The 20,985-nt window shown below is 36.8% G+C and overlaps 1 protein-coding gene across 19 annotated transcripts in view; it reads right to left on the bottom strand.

Moving 5' to 3' along the window:
• The window catches only part of PARD3 (par-3 family cell polarity regulator), a 458,069-nt gene that overhangs the window by 244,559 nt on the left and 192,525 nt on the right, over positions 1–20,985 (bottom strand). For 13 of the 19 annotated variants that reach the window (XM_055707494.1, XM_055707486.1, XM_055707491.1 and 10 more), the window contains exon 5: positions 13,967–14,098. The exons of the other annotated variants lie outside the window; for them this stretch is intronic. In XM_055707494.1, coding sequence (XP_055563469.1) covers positions 13,967–14,098 — 132 coding nt within the window. The remainder of the gene's footprint in view (positions 1–13,966; positions 14,099–20,985) is intronic. 19 annotated transcript variants of the gene reach the window in all.

Below are 20,985 nucleotides of genomic sequence, written 5' to 3'. Positions count from 1 at the left end.
AGAATTTTACTATACAACTGCCGTAAATAATATTTTTTTTTTAATTTAAGTTCATGGATGAGTCAAAAAGAGCATGTGTGAGAAAGAGAAAGAAATCCCAGTGCAACTGAGAAATTAAACTGAAAAATTAAATCAAGGAGCCAAAAAACAGACACACAGATGGTAAAAACTGGCAAAAATAACGTAAAAATCATGCTCTTAAGTACCAACAGATGCAGTGACTTTAAAATATTACTCCTTGAGGATACACAAAGACAATAATCCCAGATTGTGATTTCTGGGCCAGTCTACTGCTGCACTAGAGCCACAAAATACACTGCATTGTACAGAGAAAAAGATGATGTGTCAGAGACTGTGATATCTGCACTGCCAGTCTAGTAAGATAGAAGGGAAGAAAATTAAACTATCCAGCACTGTGAAATTAATGTCTTCAGAAAAAAAAAAAGAAAAAAAAGGAAAAAAAAAAAGAAAAAAATTAACTGTGTAAATGAGATAAGAGAGGTGACTTGCAGAACCCATTTACAGATTTATAATACTACAGGACTGAGCATGAACTGGTTATTTGACCATTTCTGAAACATTCCTTCTTGAAACAATATTCAAGCTTCTCATTCCAGATGGAAGTGAGACGTGTGCTTACCATATTCCAAGTTGTTAAATTTTGCCACGCTAATAGCTTTGCTGACCTCCAATCTCATTCAGGGTCTCCCTGATTTCTATCACCACAATTACCTAAAAGCTATCCCAGTTCACACTGTTGGTATTAAAACAAGGGAAGAAAAATATTACAAGATTTGAAAATTGAGATGCTGATGTATAGTACCTATATGCTTGAAGTTCAGCCTTTCCTGAAAGATCTTCTTAAAATCAGAGTTTGAAATTAATAATTATTAGCAGTACTTTTAAAACACACTACTTTAACCATCTGGAAAATTAGTTTTAATGAATTAAATTGATATTGCTACACATGATTGAACAAACCCAGCATTTTATGCCATCACCATAATTTCAGGCTAGCTGTAGATATATAACCATCAAGACTACCGCTTTTTGGGGCTAAAAAACAAAGTCAAATTCAACGAAAACAAAATTATATTCCTTACTACCTCTTTCAGTATGCAGAAGTTTACACTGGGCACTTTTTTCTCTAAAACAGTTACTGAATTTATCAGGATAATCATCATTCTCAGGAAGGTGACTGGAACTCCACAACATGAATGTATTAAAAAACACAGTTAGAAGAAAAACAATTGTCATAAAGTTTTACATTTGTCATAAAGTAAGTTTTACAAGTTATACATATATATATACGTGTGTGTGTGTGTGATCAATAACAGTAATTTAAAATACTCCTCCTGAAAGTGGGCAGTTAATGAAGTGTTCCGTATTTCTAGTCTATAAACAAGTATGGACACGTACTTCATTCAACTTTAGTGTATGGATGGATGAGCAGTAAGAATGCTGAGATATAAAAAAGAACAGGAACGTTTGCTGTATGTTTACTGGCAAACAGAAAGATACTGTCACAAATCAAATAAATTTTGTCTTTTGTAGAGGTTCCAAACTCAGATGACCCAGAAAAGTATCATTTCTCACCAGGACACCCACCAGCTTCCACCCAGCATGATCCAGCAGAACTTCAGGAGGTGGTCTTTGCCCTGCTGAAACAGCTCAGGAGGCAGTTTCGAAATGACTCCCACCATCCCGAAACCAAGCCCCAGCTGCATGCTGCAGACACAAGCATGCACCTGAATTCATCCAAGGTTTCGAAGGTTTGGCTTTAGAGTAAGACAAGTCAAAGCGTGCCTGACACCAGCGTGCTCAAGCCCCCAGGGGCCCGGCATGGGAGGGCACCTCTCTTCAACTGTGCCTCCTTTTATATTTACATCACAAAGTGTATCAAACACAAGTAACTCTAAAATGAAGAATGTCATCAGAGAACTGCGTTGCAATGATGTAGGAATATGGGTTCACGTAGATTCAGATATAATAATTTCTTTAGTCTTTTTTTCTACGCATTTCCTAGCCTACAGCCCAGTATTTTCTGCTGTCCCCTTACACACCAGTATGGAGCTGAAGTGCCTCCTACCCACTTTTCAGCTTTTCAGTAAGATTGACATTTGTTAATTTAGGGAAAAAAATGTCACGGTCCTTGAGCCCCATTAATTTCACCCACCTAAAATGCTGTGATATACACTGTCCTACTGAAGTATAGTGTTGTAAAATGCTTCTTTTGCACAAAGACCAATTTTACTGACCTTCAAGTCACCAGCAAAATCCATCAGTTCTGATGAGAGGATAAGTTGAAAGAATCTTCATGAAGAGAAAGTTATTTATAGTGACAAAGTGTAACTACAAGGAAGAAATACTGATAGGCTTGAAATCTGTGCTTTGTTGTAACAATTATTGCCTAGAAAATCAAGATCAATAAATATGGTATGATGGAACACTCAATGTAACTTTCAATAATTTTAAATAAAGATGCTCACAGATACGACCGCTTTCTTTTGGGACATATAATTTAGTCTGCACTTTGGATAAATGGGTTGAAATTATAAGCAATCATGAATCCTTACACATTAGGAAAGTAAAGATTTTTGAAGACAAATGAGTGCATCCAAAAGGAAGAGGAAATTAAGCTTTGATACAAAGTGACTTAACACTGGCCTCCTGCCTAGTATTCTCAAGAAATACTAAGACCAGAAATTTTGCTCATACTGGATGCCTCGCTCCTCAGGTGTTTATTCCACAGTCTGTAAAAAATATTTGCAATATACAGCCTAAAGGATTATTTTTTAATTTTTATTTTGGAAATGGTTGCATATGTATGCTATCCTTACTTTTTAAATTGTGAATACAAACATTATTTTAAATGGCAAATGTGCTACAATAATAATAACCAACGGATTTCCTCCTCAAATTTATAAATAGGGCTGGAAAAAGAAGCACAAAGTGTTTCAATCCAAATGAAGTTAATTGCATGCCACTGGCATGAAAGTGTTACCTATATATGGTATCTGGGCAACAATTTTTATTCTTAAAATATCACATGCAAGAGATCAAAACTTAAAAGTAGCATTCATTTCAAAAATAAAATCTCTACAGCAGTATATTACTGAAGATCTTTAGTTTATTAATATTTGTAGTGCCACTTGCTTCACACGTTTCCAGTTGCTTGCTTCTTCATGGAGACACTAGTTGTGCTGCTGTATTTATTTTAGTTCTGTGTATCCCAAGTATGAAACCTTCCTCAACCACAGTAACTGCATCAGTTACAAATCCGTTTTCTTTCTTTGGCATAGAGACTCAGCAAAAACCTTTATCAGTGTCACAAGGCTGCTGGCAGTTAATTGTTGGGTATTACAAAAATGCTTTTAATTATTTATTAAATCAGAACAAATGAAAATTAATTTGGAAAAAAAAAAAGGAAAAAAAGAAGAGAGGGAGTGGTGTTTCTTCTGTTTTGCATGTAACATGTATAGAAGTAAATAAATTTTTTGTGCCTCCTGACTTCCTAACCAACACATTCCTATTCTCCCTGCTTACCTCCTCCCCAGCCCTGGAAACTATCAGCGTTGACCATTTCATATGCAACTCCAAGTAGTTTCAAGATAAATTTAGAATTGACTTATTTTCAAATCAGTCAGTGAATGACTTGGCAAGGCTGGTCTATTACCTTCTTTTTCTCATCCAGTTATACTGATGAAATAAATTAAAATCTTAAGGTATATCGCATCAACTAGTCAATATTACGTAATTCCATTCACTCAGTTGCTGCACTCACTAAATCTTGCTGTGTCACTTCATAAGAATCATGACATTTCTCAGAGTATCCCATAAATTACAGTAACCACTTAATACAGCCAAAGAGTACTACATCCAATAATGAAATGCTTGTATCAAGCAATAAAATAGAGACTAAATTTAAAACCCAAAATAAAACAAAACCCCAGACAAATTACTTCCACATAACTCAATTATTAACTCAAAGTTACACAGTGCCATTCCCCTTTACAGCAAAGTGCAACCACGTCATTAAAATGACCTGTCCACAAAGGATTTAAAGAATAAGCACCTTTCCTATTTCCATCCATGGAAGATAAATCAACTATCACTTCCACAACTGAAATTACAAACTTGGCCCTTTTATGAAACCTTCTTCCTCATAATTAATAATACACAGAAAGAAAAAAGTATTAAAAAAATCCTGCTATTATTCAATAGATTAGATAAAGATAAGTTTCCCATTCAGATAAAATCTCTTCCCCCTGTCCAAAATAACCTCTCTGCCTTTATTTCTGTTCTGTTTGGAATTAACTGAATTGTATAACTCGGCAGTGATTTACCTGAATCTCACCTAAAAGCTGTAGTGAGGAGAGCCCTCAAATCCATCTTCCAGTCCAGATTAAGTCATTCTATTTTATTGTAGGAAGGACTACAACATCCACTACAAATTATTAATATAAATATTTCTTTAAATTAAGTAACATAGCCATTTAGAAGAAAAATTGTACCAGGAAGAAAATCAGACTGTAAAGAAAAAAAAAAAAAGGGGGGCAAAAAAAAAAAAAAAAGGCACTTATTTTTCCATTTCAAGTCAAGGAAATTCTACAATGCAAATTAAGTTAACTGAAAATTAAGTTAATGTGAAGCTTATGTTAAGGCCTGACTGACTTCTAATGTAGAATTATAAAAGCCTGGCAACAAAACCAAGCAAATTATCAATCCTGGGTTTTCTTACAATTTGAAAGGAACAAAGAAAAAAACCATAGTATTTGGGGTAACTTTCCAATTTTGAATGACGTCTTTCTGATAGAACATAAAAAAGGACAATATCTACACTCCAGAAAGTAAAACAGAGAAGGGATGTGGGAAGATGGGGTTTAGAGATGATATCTCTTTCTTTCCAAGGAATTGGTTGCTGTTCTGTAGAAACCTGCATTGTAAACCACAAAGCACATAGACAGGAAGAAGGGAAAGGTAGACCAGAGAAAATGAGAACACAAAAAAAAGGGGGAAAGGGTAAAATATCAATACCATATACTACCAGTACCACCTTCTGAAACAAAAATGCAGAATTTCTTTTTAAGCCTCAAAGATACAAGTAATCACTTAGGTATTTACACTTTGGTTAAAAGGCTAGAATGCAGAACGAGCATAATGTGAATTTTAAATTAAGAATACTTTACCAAGGGCGAGGCAGAATCCTCTATAGACACAATTAACAGAATTGCTTTAATACACTTAAAACTTTTAACCTTTGTGGTCTTCGAAGTGAATAGTGGAACTGCATCTATTTCAGGTTTGTATGGAAGGGCTGTACTGCCCTGAAAAGTTTTACAGTGCTGCAAACTAATGAAATAAATTATCTTAATTTGGTTAGCTCTATTTTCATTAACTGTATTACCCACCGAGGGAAATGAGGACAAATTTTAATTTTACTAATGTATTTCACTTCCGCATTACTTTAGCTAGCTGTAATTGCGGCTCCTGCTCGGCACTGCTTGCTCTGCCATCACGGGGCCACCGTGCCCCCACGCTGGCACCCACGCTGGCAGCACCGTGAGGAGCCGCGCAGGGCAGCTACGGCACCACTGGCTGTCAGCACCTCAAGCAGGGCTGTGCGGCACTAACTCATACCACGTTCCCACCGGGCCTTTCGAGGACATGGCACGGTAGCAGCAACAAGCACATTACGAAAATAGCACGAGTGTTTCTTGCTATAAACAACTAGCTGGCATACATTAGATATGCCTGGACAAAAAAGTAAACATATGAGAAGATAAATCTCTTTCACAGCATGAAGAAAGAAAACAAGTTCTTAAAAGAGGAAAAGGAAGAAATGAGACACCCTTTCCATAAAACGTTTTTCCAGGCTCAGTATTTTCAGGTGTCCTTATCTGACCTGCTACCATGGAGAGACAAACAGTCAAAGAAGCGAGAGATAATACTGCCCTGCAAAATATTTAGAAAATAGCCAGAAAACTAACAGCAATAATTTATTTAAAGTTTCTTCAAGCATCCTCATGTAATTTAGAAGAGTATTACTTATACCCCTGGTATCATAAATTTATTACCATTAACTACCATAACAACAGCATTATTTAAATAGTTTGGTCTGAAAGGGCAAACAAACAGCAGTGTACGGTTATTAGCAAGTCTGCAAATGACCTTCCATGTATGCCAACGCTCTTCAGAAAGTTTCTGCAAAATGAAGTATGTCTTCTAGAAGACAGTAGCAGAGACAGAGTTGCAGTTATATTACTCTACTCAGTGCTTGCCAGACTGCACGTGGAATACCATGTCCAGTTCTGGTCACCACAATTCCTGAAAGACACAGACAGACTGGAGAGGGTCCAAAGAAGGGCCAAGATGATCTTTAAAGGGTTGGAGAATCTGCCCTTTGAGGAAAGACTGAAGGAATTAGGTCTTTTCTCCCTGGAGAAGAGAAGGCTCAAGGGGACCTCATCAGAGTATACCAGTACTTAAAGGCAGCTACAAAGAGGAGAAAGGCTCACTCTTCACAAGGAGTCACATGAAGACGACAAGGAATAGTAGGTACAAGTTACACCAAGAGAAGTTACATCTTGATATAAGAAGAATTTTTTATTTTTTTATTTTTTTTTTAAACAACGAGAACAATCAATCACTGGAACAACCTCTCCAGGGGATGTGGTACAGTCCCCATCGCTGGATGTTCTCAAGCTGGGATTGGACAGACTGTTAGGTAGTCTCATCTAGGCTCTCTTTCCCACAAAAGGTTGGACCAGATGTTGGTCTCTTCCAATTCGGACTGTTTTATGATTCTTTAAATTTCAGCCCAGTCCACCTGCCTAACTACGTGTATATGCATGTACATCTATAATAGTGAGCGTGTCTGAGTGTGAGGATATACAGCCAAACATGATGCGAGTCTTTTCCTATAATAACTAAAACCCATGAGTATTTTTGTAAAACTGCCTTTTCTAGCTTGCTTTTTTTTTTTTTTTTTAAATTGTGGGGACATATTCTGCCATGGAATTCATATCAACATAGCAGCCTATAACTGAAAGTAGACCGGAGCCCTGAAACTGTCTCACCTATTTAATACACAGTATGAAATAACAGATTATTTTTCAAAGGAGAACAAGATAGATGCCAGCATGAAACATTGTTTATAAAAACATCACCACTACAGCTGTCCCCAAGCAATAAAGCTGTTTATTCCAACCTCCTACCTCACATAAACTGAAATCCTCAGCACTGAAAAACAACTTGAAATGCATTCATGACTCCAAGACAAATAATAATAATGATCTCCTTCCAAAATATACAATTAAGGTCATGTCCAAAAATGCCCATTTTGCATAAAAGTTCAGAGACTTCTAAATTCCATGTTAGTATTTTCTTAAAACTAATACATACTGTAGTGTGAAATTTGATTCTGTCTCTGTACATATTGATGCATTTAGCATAAAGATAAGTCTTTCTGTTTAAGGTTGCTTCTCTGTTTCTGTGGTTATACATAAACATTTAGAGAATATTTAATAAATATATGTATATTCTTATCTAAACTTTATACAGAAGAAATCAGAGATTCTTCTGAATTCAGAAGACATTGAAACTCTTCTACGCAGTAGGAATTAAAGCCCACATAAAAATCAGAAATAGATCAAGTTAGGACGTAAAAATCAAATGGCTTTTAAATATGGAAATTAAGTTTAGATTTAGAAATCTGGATTTGAAGCCAGTTATGTTCAAAGTCAGATTGAAACCTAGAAAAGGCCTGTGATTCTGATTCTCCCTACAGAAAAGCATGGTAAAAATTTGATTTTTACCCTCTCATACCCCTTTTTAAGCATTCCGAAATGTAACACAGAACCAGCTCCAGTATCCAGTAAGTCTCCCAGATCAAAATATGCCTGTGGGAACGGGGCATCAAACCACCATGAGAGCCTCAGCTGCTGGAAGCTGCTCAGCAGGGTCCAGCCTGGAAGTGACCCAGCTGAGCTCATGCATAACTCAACTTAATGCAGATCCAGACACCAGTACTACACACCAGGAGTCTGGATATGTTTATGTAGGTACTGACATTATAAACACCTAAATACACATTTCTCATTTTGGAGCTTACTGTGCATAGGATCTTTTCTAATATAAGAATAATAAATGCAACACATGGAGGACACTGAAATAATTCTATAGAATTATCAATTAATTAATCATGGTCACGTACAGATCAGTGATATCCCAACAGCACTATGCTCTTATGAGACGCTGAAGGCTACTATAAATTATGTAATAATTTGAACCTTATTACATATAAAAAATATTCCATAGGTGTGATTGGTCAAAGAAAAAATAATAAAATATATATTTTAAAACATAATAATCAACACTAAGATTACACCTGTGCTTAGTAATAGCTCCAAAGTGTCAAGGTGCTTTTCTGGTGGCCAAACAGAGCATTTGGCTGTTGCAGAGACAAATGCAACTGCCCCTCCTCATGCAAGGGGGTCAAGCCAGCCCTTCATAGCTTACATTTTAACCGAGCATTTCAGTTCCTGAGGTGAAGGAGTGAACACCTTGCCATAAATAAATAAATAAAGAGAGCAGTCAATACCTAATTACCTGTAGAAGCAGTGGCTAGGAGAAAATATTCTTGAGCCAAATCAAGCTCTTCACCTTCTCCACAGTAAAAATGCAAGAAGAAACAATTGCTGTAGCACTCAGGGTGTGGATAACCCCATCAGGTAGAAGCCAGTGCGATGACATGGCCAAAACCCCATCTCAAGTAGTAAAACAGCTGAATTTGCAAGTGGATATAGGACTGGGAAGACTTCGAACCCTTGCAGGGGCACCTTCAGGTCTTCTAATCAGCCCACTGACTAGAATAAACCTTAAGTGAATCCTCCTCTACTGTCAGGCTTGTCTCACAAACCCTGGACAGACTCCTGGCTACACTCATGCACCCCTTGCCTGTCCTACGGGACCATCCACAGAAGACCCCCGGCACAGAGGCAGGTCTCTGCATTAGGCCTAGAGCTTCAAACAGATGCATATCTCTAGCTTTGCAACAGAAATCCTTCCTAAGGAATATGAAAAGCTTTAATATCATGTTAGTATTTTATAATTTATATGCTGTCATGGTTCTATGTTCATTAAGGTTGTTATCACAAGAGAAAAATTATAAAGCATGGGTACTCAGAGAAAGAGGAAAGCAATGAGATTCTATCTTGGCATTGTTTTTTTACTGCAGTTTCAACCTCTACATGTAAGGAATTTGAGATAAGAAAAGCCTCCACCCCCTGAGCCAGCCCATCGCTAGGCATGAAGAAGTTGCAGACCTTTCCACTGTAGCTACAGTCATAATAAAACTTAAGCCACAATATACCTGTCCGACAAGAAGAAACGCAAGAGGCACACTAGTGAAAAAAAAAATATTTATATATGTTAACTATGCCACTTTGAAACATTCAGAACTAAACAAAATAAATAAGCTGCATTTCTGCCTTCTATTCCTACATTAAGGCATAAAATAGAAGCAAGGTGTTTGTTGTTAAATGAAAAATGTGACAACATAGGTAAGCTGGAGCAGGAAAACCCACAGGAAATTAGTAGTTTAAATTCGCCAACCTACCTTTGAAGCTCTGATTATTTTTTTTTCAGCTGTCAGCACTGAAACACCCTAATTTACTGCATCCAAATGTTTTAAGAGTATATTCAATCATATTAAAAGCAAGCCTTATTTTACTGAAAATACAAGCTGAAGGCAGGTACTCTACAGCTAGAGATACAAGACCATATGCTACTTGCACGTCTGATCTTGTTCAAAAAGGAATCGGATAAACTGTATCAGATTACTATGGACAGATGTCATGAACAAGACTAACTTAGGGAAAGTGTTCCATACAGTGCATTTCTGTTCCAGAAGACAGCAGTAGTAATCAACTTCTCTTCCCATTGCAGAATACATTTGATTTGCTTTAATCTCTGGCTTTTGCCAGACACTAGAAAGCTATTGGGAATTTCGAAATCAAACCTGTTCTTCAGTAATAACCATGAAATTTTACTCCTTCGCCTACCTTGCTTTCATGCATTGACAAATACAGATACATACCAAATACAAAGATAGATAGATAGATAGATAGATAGATGTTTATAGATTTACATATAGCTTTAATTGAACCAATCCTGATGTGTCTGCAAATTTGATCAACCACTTCATAATTAAGCAGGGCTGCTGAGGGATTTCCATCCCCTGCTGCTCTCGCACCCCTTCCCAGCACACAGCACAGCCGGGTGCTCTTCATCCTTCTGCGAAACAGGCCTCGCCAGCAGAGCAAGGAACACACTATTTCACTTCAAGGTGCCTTGATTGCTGCCAGTTCCAATTTTTGACTAAAGAAACTAAAACGACCACCCGAGAGAAGCTTTCTGTGTACTCAAACTTAAGGAATTGGTGAAAAGTTTAACTCTTTCATGCATTTCCTTTTCATGCCTCCCTGGTATGAAACAGCATGAGTCCAGATTTGATCAGGGCCTGAGCAAGTCTTCAGGTGAGCTGAGGGAGAAAAGATTTCTCAAATAAAAGTGACATTACCATATATATGAATAAATTTCAGAGGAAGTAAGATTTTTCAACTAATCCTTAAAGTTTGGTTGCTGTGGGAGAAAAGAAAGTGCTGTGGAGGGCAAGGTGAATAAAAAACCCCAACTTTTTTATGGTATTAATTGAAAAATTGCAAATTTTTTTCCTTGGACTTGACAATCTGTAGGAAAGAATTAATGAAACAATTGAGTGACAGAGTGAAAAATACAATCCTTAACTTTCTAACTGTATTCTGAAACTGTATGGATTTTAGACTTTATGGTGGTGAAATGATTCTTTGGTACAAAGTTTCATGTAAATTACTTTGTGGGCCCGAGAAATACCAGACTTTCCAACAAATACATGGATCATTTGCCCTGCGGACAACCAGAGGGCTCTGGAACCGGGAGCAATTGTTAGGTAGATACAGCTAACCAGCATATACAACCAGAATACCTTCAAGGACTCAGAAAGCAGAATTAATCTTTTCCATTTCTTTGATGTATCACTCTAATTTAGCAGAGCCCTAGTAAAGCACAATAGATTGGAGCAAAAGCAATTACTCCAGGAATTTCAACAGGCTTCATGCATTCCTCTATTTTTAGGCACTAAAACCTAGACAAGTTTACAGAACTATTTCTCTAACAACTACTCAAACATATCTAATTCTGTCCCTTTATTAGACTCTGCAAGAGCAGCTTATACTGATTTCATAGAAACAAGGTCTCTTGCATTTCATCTGCAGATTGGGCTGTGATGCTGCGGAATTAGTTTGCTCCATAGCTCTGTTTATAGGAAATGAGGCATTGTCCACACAAAAATAATTGCACTTCAGCACATCACACCTTTCACTCCTCAAAGCACAATTCCAGTGAATCTTCACATATGTTAGAAGCTGACAAAGATCATCCTGCAAATTTTTTTCACCTTATATTCAAAAGTAAGATATGAGGCAAACAGAGAAGTAACTCAATCCAGGCCAGAAGACCCTTCATCCGACAACAAGCCTCTGGAGTCTGCAAGACGAATCCAGTGTTTACTACTGTCTTTTCTAAAGAGCCATAAAGGCAGGTTAGACCAGGACTATTATGACTGCAGTATCTGCAATGGTTTCTGCCCTATAGGTTTCTGGCACTGTCACTGCCTTACCCTTGGTGCCAGACCTGCTGTCTGCTACTTTTTATGCACGTACTGGTGGGGTGCACAAACCACTGCCCCTCCACAGCTCTGTCAAGCACACATGAACAGGACTAGAAGTTGCTAAATTAATTGATTATGCCAGATGGCAACCTCATCACTCGAATTTCCTCTTCACAGAAGTGAAAGGCTTAGCCAGTGGGAAACAAAAGTCCACAACAGATACTGAAAAAGATATTAGTATTGAAAACCCCAAAAAAGAGTGGAAAAGTATCTCTTATCTGGAGCTACTCCATCCCCTGCCAGGCTCTTCCCTTCCATCTCCCTGCAGAACTGCACTGCATCCCACTCTCACTACAGGCTTTCTTCCCCTGGCATACCCTGTTAAGCATGTTTCAGTCTAATTAATTATCCTGCTGATATGAAATCGCAAAAGGATCCTGGTCTTCCAGGTACATGCAGATTCATTAACACATTTAAAGAACAAACACTCTCTCTCAGCAAACACCACCACAAACAAACAAAAACAAAAACCAGAAAATTTGCTCAGAAGAAACATTATTTCCAATTTCAGACCTCCAACAGTTAACTCGGGTAACAAATATGCTTCCAGACTACCCTAGTGCCCAATTATTTACTTAACTGGTGAATAAATTGAAATAATGAAGTTGTTCAGAGACCAAAATCAGCACAAAAGTTAATATAAACATCATATATTAAAATACTTATGTACCCAACATTTTATAAGATGATCACTATTAAGATTTCTAATCCAACTTCTTTTGCTGAGACAACAGTTTTGTTAACTGCCATGGTGAGAATCTAATGATGCATGGAAATATGCCTTGAAAACATCAAACAAGCAGAACCATCACAGAAGCTTTCAAATCTGGGCACCAACTTTCCATTTCAACACAGGCAGATACAGAGACAGCAGCTAAACTCATCTGCACTACCTCTCCATTTTTTGAGAGGAATACAGTAACAGGACTACCAATATCAATATATGTGCAGAGGAAAATATACCAGGACCAAAGACAAGAGGTTTTCTCTTAAAACATATAATTTTAAATGAACCTGCAGCTAATTACAAGATATAAAAATAGCTAATAGTTTGTATTTGGGGTTTTTTAGGTTTTTACACTCTGTGATATTACATAAGCTCCTTTTTAACTAAGAATGGGATTGAATAAAGTTTGAAACGTCCTTGGATTTGGCAATGCTGGACTTCAAATATCAGTATGGGATTTGTGGTGAAGGACACCAGTTCCAGGACACCAGCCCAGTGCTGGACACTGAACTTTCCCCTCCATTCACGAAGCACAGGGTAAGAAGCTCAGGCTGTGTCAAGCGGCAAATTTCATTTTGAAGCTCCTCTGTATAAAGCAAATTCTGGTTTTATGTTCTATTGCTGTAAATTACAAAATGTGTACATTTATGTTCAATGAAAAACTCAATGTTTTCACGTCACTTTGTATAAAGAAGAAAAATGAAGTAATAATCCTACACATGCACTATCCTATACATGGGCTTCCTATCGTGTTACCAGTCTCCACAGTAAAGATGCATTTTTCATTACACATTTGAAGACATTTCCTGGAAAATTTCAGACACATGCAAATACATAAAGTGAATGCTAGGTAATTTTAATCTCAGACCTTTAAATCTCTTTGACTACCACCTTATTAATAGAAAAAAAACAAGTTGGAATTAGTCAGTGTCTCAAAAAAGCCCAAGATCAAAAGCAATATAAATGTACTCTAAATAAGTATGACAATATTGTCTTCAAATTTATAATTTAATATATTTTACAATGTTAAAAATAACAAGCATTTAAAAGTTCAATGCCAAAACTGACCCACATTTGGCTACTCTGTAGTAAAACTATTGGCTTTCAACAGCAAAATATTTATCAAATGTTTATTATTTTGGTATTATTATACCTCTATATATAATCTATATGATATCTATTTAGAATAACCCTGTTGGTATCGGTGGTTAAGAACAGCAGCATTCCACATACTATATAAATGTGTTAACGACTCAAAAATGAAATAATCTGCAGGTGTCCATTTCAGTCTTGATGCAGTCTTTTTGGAAGCAGAACGAATGCCTTGCAAATTTAGCCAGCACACTGCCGGTGCTTGTATCACATTTAAAGCCTGTATCACATAAGAATATACTTCTTTGTAATAGCTTGGAGTACCATAAAGATTAGATTGATAAAGTAATATATATATACACACACATATATATTACCTGTTCTTGCCTCTCCAGCCACTTGTCCACCATGGGATGACTGGCACTTAACGATGAACGAGCATTGTCTCTCTGAAACTGGTTAGACCAGCTATTAGTATCTCGTGGTAGGCTTCTGTAGTTTTCATCTTTCTAGTTTAAAAGAAACAAAAAAGTGTCTTATAAAAAAAAAAAAAAAAAAACCAGTCCTTGCACGTTAACAATGCAGCTGGTTATTAAACAAATACAAAAGGAAGATTGACAAAGGAGAACACAGGTCTGGCTAGACCCAAGGACAACACAATTGCCCATCCATTCAATTGCAAGAGCTCCCCTTCCTTAAGGCCAGTGAAGCCCAGTTAAAGCCTTTGGTGGATTTGTAGCTTCTGCACCCACTTGTGCTTCACTACCCTCTCTTTTCCAACTTCAAACCTCAAGTGCACAGACTTCCCAACTACATACTCAGCAAGGCTTCTCTGGAAGAACTCTCATGGTTCTTGCTTTCATTCTCACCAAAAGCAAATATACCATACATCAGTCCAACCAGTGACAGCTAAGGCCACTATGTAACTTTTCGAAGTCTCTCTGTATGTAATCAATTTTACTATCAAAGGTGTCTCACTGCTCCAGGTAGTGTACTGTAGACCAGAATAGCATGCTATAGAGTTCAAAACTTGATTTACTATTCTCCATATTAATGCTTTGCTTGGTTTGCCTGAAGGTATATGAATACAGTCACATTTGTAAAATGGCAGCAGGTGGAGATTGTGCTGACGGAGATACATTTCTCCTATTGAGATGGATAAAAAAAAGATTTCTTTTTCCTCCTAATTGATGAGTTTGCCTGCACATCCTTCCCACAAGCTGTACAAATTCTTCAGCTTCTAAAGATTATTAGACCTTACCCATCCTGATCACTAAAAGCCAATAAAAACACAGAGGCAGAGCCTTGATGATGAGTTACCCTTAGCTCAAAGTCAATGAGTTACTCATAGGTTAGTTCCCTCTACCTGAAATAATACATGGAATTGAAATTTTACTTAGCTTTTCAAAATGGAATTATAAATGTGCTATAAGTATCTCTCTTCAGAAGCAGAGTATTTTTTCAAGTCAATGTTTGTCTATCTTCATACCAAACCAGATAATTTAGAGAATCTATTTTAAAAGCAGGAATGTAGTCCTACATATTTTGCAATACTACCACTTTTAGGAATCTTGAAAATCTCTGAAAAAATAAACAAACACCAGTGCATGTTTGCAACTAAACCCTATTTTCTTATTTATAGCACACAGCTGATTTTTGACCCTTTCTTAAATCAATACTTCATTCCATCAGCATAAGTATTTCCTTTTTCTGTTTATGGTATTCATATTTCTTTGGCCTGGCACAGTATTAGTCCAACATTCTAAAATACGGACTGTAGCATCAATTGCCTTACAATTGTCCTTCACAACTTTATTTCTTGTAAATGTATGACAGGCTTTGCTAGGAAATTCAGGTCTTAGTATAACTGTGATATGCAGCAGTTTTCAAAAGCTTCCTGTGTGAGAGCGGTCTTTTCCCAGACATATCACACTTAAGCTTTCTTAATGGATGACAACTTCTTTTCTTGAAAGAGACTTTGTAGTATGAAATAAGTCTTCCATTTCAAGACATTAAAGCTTGAATTCTAGCAGCATAAGATAACCTTGTAAAAATATGTCTGCACAAGTAACCAGCCTAACAAATCACCACCATAAATTAGTTTACCCTGCCATAAATGAGTAAGAACTTTGTGTCATTCAGCAACTAAAAATAAAAAATAAAAAAAATCAATTTTCCAGTGTGGTTAACCACAAAACAAGCTAGAAACTTGCTCAGTCTCTTGCTTAGAAAGGAACAGTGGCAGTCAGTCACTGCTTTGTAAAACTGTCCATTAGTAGAGCCACAGAAGGCAGGGAATGGTGTGTACAAATTGATTTGTTCCTGTTGCTTCTCTTATTCAGTTCTACTTTTCTGGTGACAAAGGTGGCAAAGCTGCTATGAGCCAAAACAACAATTTCTCTTGCTTAATGTGGTGGGAAGTTATAACAAAATCAAAATTTGACAAAGAAATTACAAAAGATCATTTTATGCACAAAAAAAACCCATATACAGCTGGTATAAAAGTTAGTCACCTAACAATAACTCGCCATCTAGCAGACCATCACCTACTCTGAATGAATAGGAATTTCTTCCTATGTAACGAGATGTTGTCTGTATTTCTGTACTTTACAGATAATTCCATTTTTTATTAACTCATGTTTACAATGTTCAATACAAACTTTCTAAAAAAAAACCATTTTTATCTATGCTGCACAAAATTCACTCTCCACACAGCATTCTGTGCACACAAGTGTTTTGCAAGAGCAAGAGAGAAGGAAAAAAGTTCATCAAGGATATGTTCGTCAATCTTTCAAACATTGTCTCTGATCTGATACACATAGGACAGCCTTATTGCTTGGACTTTACATTGGAACTTGATGCTGTAAAGTCTTAAATGCCACTACACACAAATATATTGTGAAACAATCTAAGCTGAAAGAGTTGAATTAGGCCTCTTTTTGGTGCATCTATACTGTCAAGAAATCTGAAAGGAGTTTACTCCTAATACTATTTGTGCTGACCAGAAGAGTATATTCATCCAATCTACTGAAGTATTTCTGATGTAGCCCACTTCTGTAGAAGCCTGCCTTTCTCCTGCTAAGACCTATACCAGTTCATTTTATACAGAAGGCATCAAAGTCACTCAGTAATTTTTCTGACAGCAGAAGTAAAAGCTGGAATGGTAGAGAGATGTGGCTCCTGTAATTTCTTGTGTTTCTCAGTGCTGCTCAGGGGCTCAAAATTGTGCTATTATCAGAGTAAAATAAAATACCTCACCAGTGCTGAAATCACACAGAGTCATGTTGCTGTTAGCCAGTGAAATATTAGAAAAACAACTGGCCATAGCCAAGTCCTTCACTCCTTTGTCATTGCTTTTTGGCAAACAGCTATCCCTGTACTCCATGGGTGGCAACTAAGCTAGACCAGAGGCAGGCATCAGTGCTTCCAACAGTGCCGCACACGGTCCTTCTCACAGACAGCTACACAGCAAAACCCTAAGGTGCTGCTGATTACCTGGAACCCCATCTATGCAGGGATCTGCATTGCTGCTGCTGCCAGGTCTAATTCAAAGACAGCAGTGGTGATAAACTGTAGAGGGGGATGTGAAAAACACAACACTGCAGCTTTGACATTGGGATTTACTGAACCAGCTGCAATGTTCTTTGCTAGTTTATTTATTTATTTCTATATATATATGTGGCTGTTTTTTTTAAAAAAAATATGCAAATGTTAACCCAGAAAGCTTAACTTCTATTCAGCATGATCTAGCATTAGCACACATGCTCCCAATAACCAACTGGCAAAGGTGCATGTTGCTTTTAACTTCAGTATCATAAAGAAAAAGATTTCATGGTACACAAACCATCAGGGTCATGCAGGGAATTCTCTTTTCTTCTGGAGCTGCAGCTGTAAGCCCTCCTGGGACTGGGGCTGACATGCATCATCAGTTACAATTAAATGCTCTAATTTTTTTTTTTGAAAAAAAGTTTCTTTCCCAAACCTGTTTGGGGACCACAGGCTGCATCAGTTTTATCATACTTGAAATGGAAATTGATCAATATAACACTAAAACTGTCAAGTCACAATATACCACTACACTTCACAGCCGTATTTTGCAGTATTTCTAATGAGGACACACAATTTAACACCTTAAGATTTAGCATAGAATGGTGTCCCTGTGGGGCTTTGCTGGAGGGCTGGGTGAAAGGGGACAAGAAAAATGAAGCAGTTTTATTAGACTTTTAATTTCAGATGATTTGCAATATATAACAAGCTCCTCATCAAAGACTCTGCAGCTTGTAGATGAAATTATGCATTAGCATGATCTGTGTACTTCAGTTACTAGCTATCAGTGCATAAACTCACTCATGATTTTAACCCAGTTGTACCCCTACAGACTCCCAGCATCACTAACCCAACCAGAACATCCTCCACACGGTATGGTGACAGTCCCATGTCTTATTTCATATGCCACTAGGCCACTTCCTGAATAGCGAAGAAGTTGCATTTTTCCCTTTGTTTTGACCACTTGTATGCCTAATATAAACTATTGCAAATTTTGGTGTGAGTTTGGGTTGTTTGGTTTTTTTTTTAATACTGGATAGCAATACAAGAGGAGAGAGAAAAAAAATAAAACTCAAAGATCTCTTCGTCATAATTCTCTGGAAGGAAACCCAAAAATGTAAACCAAGTTTTCACTTTAATTATTTCTACAGCAAATTGCTCACCTCTCATTTTGGATATTCACTAAGGGACACCATTTTGGGTACTGATATTATTTTTTTTTGCTATCCATTCTTTTTTCTTGTACACTGTGCACTTTGGGAATGGCTTCTTGCTTGCTTGGGTTTGATTCCTTGTGATGGCCTCAGATTGAGATATGTTCATGAGAGACGAGACTTCATTTAATCTTTTGCATTTATAATTTTGTTTGACAGACTCTGGGCAAATTCATGCCTACAAGTGTATTTATTGTTGTTTAATCACTAAATAGCCTGCTCTTCTTTCTTTTTATGCTCCACTATGTCCATGCTAGACCCTGAACAGTTTCATATCACTCTCTGAGAGGATGCTAAAAGCTGTAATTAACAAAAGTTTCATATAGTTTATGTAAATAACTGTCTGATGCAAACATCTGTTTATAAATATAGTAGCATACACATATATCCATTTTCCATGCTGTCTGAAGGTCCTGGAGCTTTTTGTTTGTTTTGGTTTTGTTGGGTTGGGGTTTTTTGTTTGTTTAACTGGACTTTAGAAAAATAAATGAGAGCTAAGACTAACTGACCCCCATTTCTAAAGAAAAAAAAAAAAAAAAAGTCTGCACAAATACTGTCTATTTTACAGAGAAAATACATTACATATGGGAAATTAATTATGTCAAAAGATGTACTGAATGAACAGAAATTCCCTTCAAAAAAAACCCTAAGTCTTACACAAGGTCAGATTTGGAACTGTTCTGTCTATCCATCAACAACTTTTTAACAACAAATTGTACCAAATTTCAACAATTTACCTTGAAACTAATTGTACCAGTCACTCTATAAATATCTCTATATTTTGAAAAACAGACACTACTGTTTAGGTGAGCTTCCTTTTCCTCTGGCTAGATTCAGGTTACTTCATCATTCTACAGTTTAGTTTCAAAGCTTGCTATTTTTTGCCCCCCCCCCCCCCTTTTTTTTTTTTTTTGTATTGAAGAACATGACCTCAGAAGGTACAATAATCCAGCTATAGCCCAGCCATCTAACACATGTAAGAGGGAACCAGTTCCAGTCACCCAGTATCAGGATCCTTTTGATCTTAGGCCATTCTCCAAGGAGTAAAGAGAACTCTCACACTGAAGAATTGTCGCAGCTTCATGCCTCCTCTCAGCTCTGACCTGGAACACTGATCATTTCCAACAGCTGGTAAAAACTCTCTTAGGATGCAGAAGATGTAAATCTAATAGTCTAATAAAGAACTTGCATGCCCTATTTATGATGAAAATAGATGAGAAGAATGACCACTCTGTAGTCATTCTGATGGTTTCAGAAAGACTTGTCTTCAGAAATACTCTTTCTACAGCTACGTGAATAGAATTAATGCACTACGTATCGACAATAATTCATTAGATGCCAACAAGGAAAAAGGCAATTGAAAAGCCAGTGTTCTGCTGAAGTTCTATCACTTTCTGCTCAGAAATTTCCAGTTGTCTAATTCCAATTCATATATTCCATGTTATCCCCTGATTGACAAGCAAGGCCTGACCTTAACAAAAAGCAATAACTAGGGGCCATGATGAATGGACAGTTTTTCTGTGCATGCAGTGTTATATGTAAATATCTAGTGTCAAAGAATATGGGCTAAATTAAGAATAAACTAAAAAACATGAGACTGCCTATCCAAAACATTCTGTTCATCTCTCTTGTTTACAACAGAAAAATCAAAAATGTCATGAACTCTGCATGTATACATGCAAAGCCAGAAACTACCAGGCAGTGTATATTGTTATTTCTCAGACTGAGAAATAACTGAGAAAGACTGAGGGACAGGAAAGAAGCTGCTTCTTCCATTCACTTTTTACTTATTCATCTCACTATAAAACCTCACAAGAGAGAATGTAAAACAATCCCAAATAACATATGGCAGTTGATATTCTGTAATTATAATTCAGAAGCTGGATTTTAGTTCTGTAAGCTTCTTAACTAAAAAGGCACGGTTTTCCATAGTTTCATTTTAAAGAAAAGTAAATGAACCAGTTAACTTAAAATGCCATGAAGCTATAGTTCTGATTCCTCTATACATTATACTTCAAAACCATTCTCCCCTTCTACTATTTTTCACTGAAGTGAAATCTCATAGAATCATAGAATGGTTTGGGTTGGAAGGGATCTTGTGGTGTCACTTCAAAGGCCACTAAAGAGTTCTAGGTATACCCAGCTATATATGAATCTATACAGCTATCTATTTAAATGCAGCAATATAATTACGCACAATCATGCCATTTTCACCAGGATACTTGCTTTTGTACCCAAATCTAACAATGTTTTATGTCAATTTGAATTTAGATGAAATAGCATTTTTAAAGTTGTTCATTTATTTTAAACGTCTACATCCTTTCAGTTGATTCCTTGGAAGAGCCAAGAAATTAAATTGCAGGAGGGGAAAAAAGCCAATAATGAATTAATTTCAAAAGTACACTCCGAAGACAGGACTCAAAAAATGGAATGTTAATATTAAATATATTCAGGTAGCTAAGGGCAACAAACACTGGGGTACGGGGAACTTCCCAAGGGTGTTACATCCAGATCTCGAAATGAAGAATAACTTATGAGCCACCAGCAGTGTCCTGTTAAGTGTCGGGTCGCTGCCTTCCGGTGGACGTATCTCTAAAATGGTACAACTGGCTGTTTGTACATTTAGAGACTTGCAT

Source organism: Falco cherrug, chromosome 4, assembly GCF_023634085.1.
Source record: "Falco cherrug isolate bFalChe1 chromosome 4, bFalChe1.pri, whole genome shotgun sequence".
NCBI classification, from domain to species: Eukaryota; Metazoa; Chordata; class Aves; order Falconiformes; family Falconidae; genus Falco; species Falco cherrug.
This window is presented reverse-complemented; position numbering and strand designations above follow the sequence as displayed.